Source organism: Myodes glareolus, chromosome 3, assembly GCF_982192425.1.
Source record: "Myodes glareolus chromosome 3, mMyoGla1.1, whole genome shotgun sequence".
Lineage (NCBI taxonomy): Eukaryota > Metazoa > Chordata > Mammalia > Rodentia > Cricetidae > Myodes > Myodes glareolus.
In genome coordinates this window covers 81,733,837-81,740,884 of record NC_142028.1, presented here as the reverse complement: position 1 = coordinate 81,740,884, position 7,048 = coordinate 81,733,837, and the positions used below count along the sequence as shown (strand labels likewise).

The window sequence follows — 7,048 nt, the reverse complement described above, 5'->3', positions numbered from 1 at the left end:
CACAAACGTGAGCGAGATGCGGAGAAATGAAGAAAGGCAAGGGCACAGGGGGCCGAGGAGCAGGGCTGGGGCGCGGGGAGAGGAGAGGCTGCGGCGCGGGGACCCTTTGGGTTTCTTTGGGTTCCTCGCTTAAAAACGCAAATCCTTACAAATCACACTTACCACCCGTGCTGCCCGTGGACTTTGCCAACGAAGGAACTAAGCGTTAAAGGTGGCAGGGGGAGGGAGGGGGAGGAGCAAACCAGCTTTCAACTACCTCGGAGCCCGTTGGACTTGGGAGCACCCCGACCCCGTCAGAAGGAAGCCGGCAGAACCGTCTTGGCAGGTCTGCGGAGAACGCCCTCCCTCCCCCACCCCGGCTCCCGGGTTCCACTCCCTTTCCGACAGCGGTAATTGAATTGTCACCTGCCCCCGTCCCGCCCCGGGCCTCCAGGGCCACTTGGGAAGCTCTGCCTTGCCAAGCGCCCCGGGCCAAGGCGGAGTGGCGCTGCGGAGCCGGCGCCCCCAGAAGTAGAGGGGTTACACACGTCTACGCGGAGAGGCGCACCGGACACGGTAATTAGGAGCAATTCACACGCTCCCGGGCGCACGGAAACTTCTTGTCACGACATTCACAACGCTCCTCCTCGCGCGCTCCTTCCCTGGCGCCCCCTCCCCTCCCGAAGGCACTCAGCGGAGCGTTCCGAGTTTCGAATCTTTCGGACACTGTAGAATGAGGGGCTCCCCGGGCGCGGGCCCGGCCAATCAGAGCGCCGGCTGCCTCCCCTGGCCAATGGCAGGCGCCACATTGTTGTCCAATTCTGTCTAATGGAGCCCTGAGGAGCAACAATAGAGTGGGCGAGCGGCTCATTGAGAGCTGGCAGCGCCGGGCTACCCAGGCCCGCATTGAGCGCTGCGTCCGGAGCGCACCGAGGGGACGCGGGTTCCAACCAGTCGGCCCCGGGACGGGTCCCCGGCCCCGAGTCCCCTCCGGAGTGTTGCACTGCCGCGTTCCGAGTGTGGGGGGGGGGTAGTGGTCCGGAAGTTCGGACATGGTGGCTGGAGGAGGGTGACGTGGTCAGAGAAGGGGCCGGGGGCGAGGGGAAGAGGCCGAGAGAGCTGCGGCGCGAGCGGAGCTGGGCGGTGCGTGCGGCGCCAGCGGAGGAGGAGCCCGGAGGCCGAGGCAGGTAGCAGAGGGCTGGCCGCAGAGCGCGGGAGGCGACCCGGCTGGCGGCCCCCGAGGGCGAGGCCTAGGCCCCCAGGGCCTTAGGAACTGCATGCCTGAGGGTCTGGGCGGAGAGGGCCCCCGCGCGCGCTGAGGTCTGGGCTTCCCAGACGAAGACCCCGGTAGTGGGGCCCCGGCTCTGGCGGGGCCCCGGGCGGGGTGGCGGGTAGTGAAGGCCGCAGCGGAAGCCAGGAGCTGGGCCTGCTGGGCCTTCTGCAGCTGCGGCGCAGGTGGGACTCTCCTGTCTCTTCGGGGTCAGTTTCCGAGGCGACTCCCTGGCCTGCTGAGGCCTGCTGGGGAGTACGCGTCCTGAAACCCTAGCCTGAAGATCAAAACTCTGGAACCTGCGCAGGAGCGGGGTCCCAAGGGGTCCCAGGATGAGGAGGGCGTGTCTGAGGACTTGGTCCCCAAACTGGGAGGGGTGGGGGTTGGGTAGGAGGAGTTGAGGGAAAAGGAGGTCTTGCAAAGCCTAACTTTTCGAAGACATGCCTCCCTCCTCGACTACTCCAGACTAAAGGGCTAAACCCTACGCCACAGGTCTCGCCCTATCCCCACCCCACCTGTTTCAGTAGAGTTTTTCCTATTTATCACCGTCGCTCCCCGTGGACTGTGCCCAGATCACCCGTGTCAGCTGTTTGGGGATGTTTTCCTCCCGATTCAAACTAATCTTGGAGCTAGATGGCCTGTCCAAAGATAGTTGTTTTTTTTTAATGGATTTTTTCTTTAATCCCCCTCAGCTCTCCTAAACTTCAGTTCCACATCTATTTTTCTCTCCTATCCTTTAGAGGCTCAGACCACGACGTGCCCAGAACTCTTTTTTTTTTTTTAAATGGGTCCCAAGGCCATAAGCCGAACTTTGCCTCCAATTTTGTCTTATAGTTCTCGCTCAACTCTTATAGGAATAAGTTCTTCGGGTCTTCTTCGCTTCAGTTCCTCTGCCCCACATTGAAGGCATAAAACAAGAGCCTAACCCAGCCTGCTCAACCCCGCTCCTCACCTCCACAACTCTCTACCCTTTACCCTTCCGCCAAGACGGAACGGTTTTTGCTCCGTATCTTTTTACTTTGCCTTTGACACCAGCCTGTTGGTGCCAAGTTTTCTCTGTAATCTGAGTCCATTTCAGGTACACATTTCTTCTTTCTCGCCTCATCCCAATCAACCTAAGCGTTGGGCATAAATATTTTCTTTTCAAATCCTCCTTACATTCAGCTGAACCAATGTCTTCCAAACTTTGTCTTTTTCTCCCTTGGAGGATTCAAGGGAATTCTGATTCAAAGAAAATCTTACACCTGGCATGTAAATTGGATGTAAGAGCATCGGTGACAGGAGCTGGGGGTGTGTGTATTGTTTGGGGGGGGGTAGTCGTATTTACAAGAAGGTTCCAAATAACCTTCCCAGCAACTTGCCAGATTCTAACCAAACTTGTACAACCAAAGTTTTCCTAAATTTGGGTTTCCGCAGGCCACGCTTAAGTCTGACGTGTTGTACTGTCCTCACTCAGGTGTCCCCACTTTTCCCACGCCAGGTTCAGCCATGGAGCTGCGCTCAGAGCTGCCCAGCGTGCCCAGTGCGGCGACAGCAGCAGCGACAGCGACGGGACCTCCCGTGGCATCAGTGGCGTCGGTGGCCGCGGCAGCGGCCGCCGCAGCATCGCTACCAGTGAGCGTGGCCGGGGGCTTGCTGCGGGCGCCGCCCCTGCTGTTGAGGGCAGCGGAGAAGTACCCGCGGACCCCCAAATGCGCGCGCTGCCGCAACCACGGAGTGGTGTCCGCGCTCAAGGGCCACAAGCGCTACTGCCGCTGGAAGGACTGCCTGTGTGCCAAGTGCACGCTCATCGCCGAGCGCCAGCGCGTCATGGCGGCACAGGTGGCGCTGCGCAGGCAGCAGGCGCAAGAGGAGAACGAGGCGCGCGAGTTGCAACTGCTGTATGGCACTGCCGAGGGCCTGGCGCTGGCCGCCGCCAACGGCATCATCCCACCGCGACCCGCCTATGAAGTCTTTGGTTCAGTGTGCGCCACCGACGGCGGGGGGCCTGGAGCTGGAGCACCCGCCGGGAGTGCTGGGGGCGCAGGGGGCGCAGGGGGCGCAGGTGAGAGCACGGTCGTGCTGTGGGTTGGAAGTGGGGGGGGGATGGGGTCTGGAAGGAGGAGCCCGGGACCCGGAGCTGCTGTGCACGGCCTAGTGGCCTGTTTCCTTAGGGACAGAGTACACAACTCCCTTCCACAGAAGTTGTGGCTAATCACCCACCCAGTTTCTACCCGTCCTTAAAACCCTGTCTGCAGTTGTTACACGTTATTCCTTTCCCTCACCTCCAGCCCCCCAGGCAACGCTTTAGCCTTAGCCTTGCCTGCTAAGGGGCAGGTCCTTAGATACTGCCCAACTCATTTTGCTGGGTCTCCTCCCCGCGGCAGCCGGAAGCCGCAGAGCCCCTCTTGTTTCCTTCCCAACGCTTCTGAAAGGACCCTCTGCGATCCTCTAATCCCTTCGGCTTCCCTAAACTTTGGAAATGCCCTCTTCACTGCTCAGCGAGACTCCTTTCCTCCTGTTCCTAAAGCATTTTGGATAAACATTCGCCGCGCTCCCTAGATTCTGTCTTCTTTCCCCCCAGCGCACGCCGGTTCTCTCGTGGTTGGCACTTTTCCCTGAACCCCTTTCCCTTGCTTCTGTCTCCTGCCAGCATAAACCCACCGCTTTCTGGACCCTAGAAGGTTTTTCTGTGGGGGAGGCAGTTAGGCTCAGACCATGGAATGGGCTCGGTTCTCAGATCGGAAGAAGGGAATTTCTTAGGACTTAATTTTGGAAAGTGTGGACTAGAAACAGGATGGATCTTATTTTGTCTGTAGAGTCCCTCAAGGCGCCCTCTCTTCGAGGCTGCGGTACCTAAGATAGGGCTTTGGCACAGTGAGGCATAGCCAAAGGTTCTCTTTGCTCTGGTTTGAACCTTGGCCAGGCCTCATCTCTAGGGCGGGGTGGAAATGGGAGGGGAGTAGAGGTGTGGGAAGAGTGCACTGAACATTAAGTTTTTAGGGTGGCAGGGGTTCTGGTTACAGGAAAAAAAAAAAAAACAAACCATGAGCTTAGGAGGAAAGAAAGAGCACGAGCGCTGTGGGGTTTTATAAAAGTAAAACCGCGGCGCTGTAGCCCAGTCGAGGACAGTTTGGAAGCTGGGGATGACAGGAAACTTGCATTCAACAGGCCTGAGCGTGATGGGCCCAGTGTTCTTAACCTCTCCCCACATCTCCGTTTTCCCCTCAGAAGCCAAGCTGCAGAAGTTTGATCTGTTTCCCAAGACGCTGCTTCAGGCCGGCCGCCCCGACAGTCCGCAGCCGCAGCCAGTGAAGCCCTTGTCGCCCGACGGCGCGGACTCGGGTCCCGGGACCTCGTCCCCAGAGGTGCGGCCCGGCTCAGGCTCGGAGAACGGCGACGGCGAGTCCTTTTCGGGGTCGCCTCTGGCCCGGGCCTCCAAGGAGGCCGGAGGCAGCTGTCCTGGTAGCGCGGGCCCCGGCGGTGGCGGCGAGGAGGACAGCCCCGGCTCCTCCAGCCCCCTGGGTTCCGAATCGGGTTCCGAGGCTGACAAAGAAGAGGCGGAGGTCGCACCGACACCGGGGCTGGGCGGCGGCCCCGGTCCGCGGCAGCGGACGCCGCTGGACATCTTGACGCGCGTCTTCCCGGGCCACCGGAGAGGCGTCCTGGAGCTGGTGCTGCAGGGCTGCGGCGGCGACGTGGTGCAGGCCATCGAGCAGGTGCTGAACCACCACCGCGGAGGCTTGGCGGCCGGCCTGGGTCCGGGCGCGCCGCTGGATAAGGCCACGGTGAGCGCGGCAGTCGCGGTGGAGGACGCGTGGCCCGGGCGCGTGGACGCCGCAGCCGCCGGGGGGCCCGGGCTGCCCGCTCCACTGCAGACCGGGCCCGCCGCGCCCCCGCACCACAGACCCTTGCTGGCCGGGGCCATGACGCCGGGCGCGCTGGGCTCGCTCAGCAGCCGCTCGGCCTTCTCGCCGCTGCAGCCCAACGCCAGCCACTTTGGCGCCGACGCGGGCGCCTACCCACTGGGTGCGCCGCTCGGCCTGAGCCCGCTGCGCCTGGCCTACTCGGCGGCGGCGGCCCATAGCCGCGGCCTGGCCTTCATGGCGCCCTACTCCACCGCGGGCCTGGTGCCCACGCTCGGCTTCCGGCCGCCCATGGACTACGCCTTCAGCGACCTCATGCGCGACCGCTCGGCCGCCGCAGCCGCCGCGGTGCACAAGGAGCCCGGCTACGGGAGCGGGCTGTACGGGCCCATGGTTAACGGCACCCCCGAGAAGCAGTAGGACGCGCGGCCCGGCGGCCCCAGACACTGACCCAGCCAGCTTCCCAGCCGCCCGCGCCCTCCGCCGCTCAGAGTTGGCTTGGGGAGGTGGGGAGAGCTAACCGCGCAGGTGTCCTCAGAGGAGCCTTGTGGTCTGTGTGCTGGTCCAGCCTCGGCCACCTTTCCCCAGGCCCGCTCGCCGCCCTGTTGTCAAAAGGCCTGGGGTCTCTAAGAATCTCGAGGACGGCTGTGGCCGCGCCAGCCCCTGCTGCTCCCTCTGCTTTGCTCGCCTTGCCAGCCTTGCTCAGGTGGCTGGCAGGACAAATCAACCTCTTGTGTGTCCTCCGGTACCTATTCCCCATTCATTAAAAAGAAAAAAAATCCGCTCTAACAAATATAAATTTAGGATGTATACATCTCTTGGCACTGAATCGAGTCTTTGGGATACGCATATATATCAATATCAATTGTAAAAAAAAAAAAAAAGGAAACGTTCTAAGGTGCACTTTCCTCGTTGCGGTATTTGTCGCTCTCTTTGTTGCTTATGCCGATAAGCATGGGTTTCCTTGGTGCAGTGTGAGTTTTTATATATGTATAAATCTATATATAATCTATACATATATATATACAAGCCAGTGTATAATGTTATAAAATGGAATTCTAAGTTATTAATTGTAATCTGTAGGTGACCTCGGTATTAACGTGAAAAGCATTCAAAATCAAAGCAAAAAAAGAAAAGGACAAAATGGGAAAACTAGACTATTCGCGCATTGTACGTATCGGGTTTTATAGACGAGATCTACTGTACGCTGGGGAGGAACCCTGTCCACCCCACGCCCCCGGCCTGCGGCTTGTTCTCTGGAGCGGTCCAGGCCGCGCTGGAGCACGAATAGAGCGTCGGGTGACAGACCCAGAAGCTCCGGGACTCGCCGGCGAGCGACGCTGCGGAGAACTGCTCACTTTGTGCTTTCCTTTGCATAGGTATGAGCTAGAAATAAATGTTATTTTCTAAATAAAGCAACGCTGGAATCCCGTTCCGCTCCTCAGGCGGCTGGGAAGAAAAGCTTTTGATTTCCCATTGGGGTTGAGGTGCCTGGAGCTGCTTGTGTTTCCCCGGAGACAGGAAATTGCGGGTGGCACCTGGTCAGCGCGCGAGGGCGGGGTGGTTGCGTCTGGGAACTTCGCAAGAGGCTACCCGAGGGTGTGGTGAGCTTGCCCAGGCCCTAGTTGGTCGCCTGGCCAGGCGCAGGTTCCCGCTATGCCTGGGGCTCTTCTCCCGCAGGTTCCCCCACCTTTCAATCCTGGCAGGTTCCTGGCCGGGTCTTTTGCCCTCTCCGCCCCCCCCCCCCTCCCGTGCACAGATGACCTAGGTGCAGCCGGGTCGCAAGTGCACTCTTGGCTCTGGAGGCCAGAGCGCTGGACCGGGCGACCGGGAGGCAGCCTCAGACACTTCTCTTCCCAGGGCCTGCGGCCTGCGAGTTATTGGGTGGCGTGGATTACCACCTTCTTGCAAAGCTGTGTACTGAGAGTGGCAGTGAGGACGACCCTCTTCGGGC

General features: G+C 60.3%; 1 protein-coding gene across 1 annotated transcript; it reads left to right on the top strand.

Annotated features, from left to right (window-relative positions):
* The first annotated feature begins 2,570 nt into the window (after positions 1-2,570).
* Positions 2,571-6,575, top strand: Dmrta2 (DMRT like family A2). The gene is made up of 2 exons (XM_085686416.2): positions 2,571-3,293; positions 4,460-6,575. The coding sequence occupies exons 1-2, from the start codon at positions 2,738-2,740 to the stop codon at positions 5,512-5,514; spliced, it is 1,611 nt and encodes a 536-aa protein (XP_085542542.1). The 5' UTR covers positions 2,571-2,737; the 3' UTR covers positions 5,515-6,575.
* Positions 6,576-7,048: the final 473 nt, after the last annotated feature.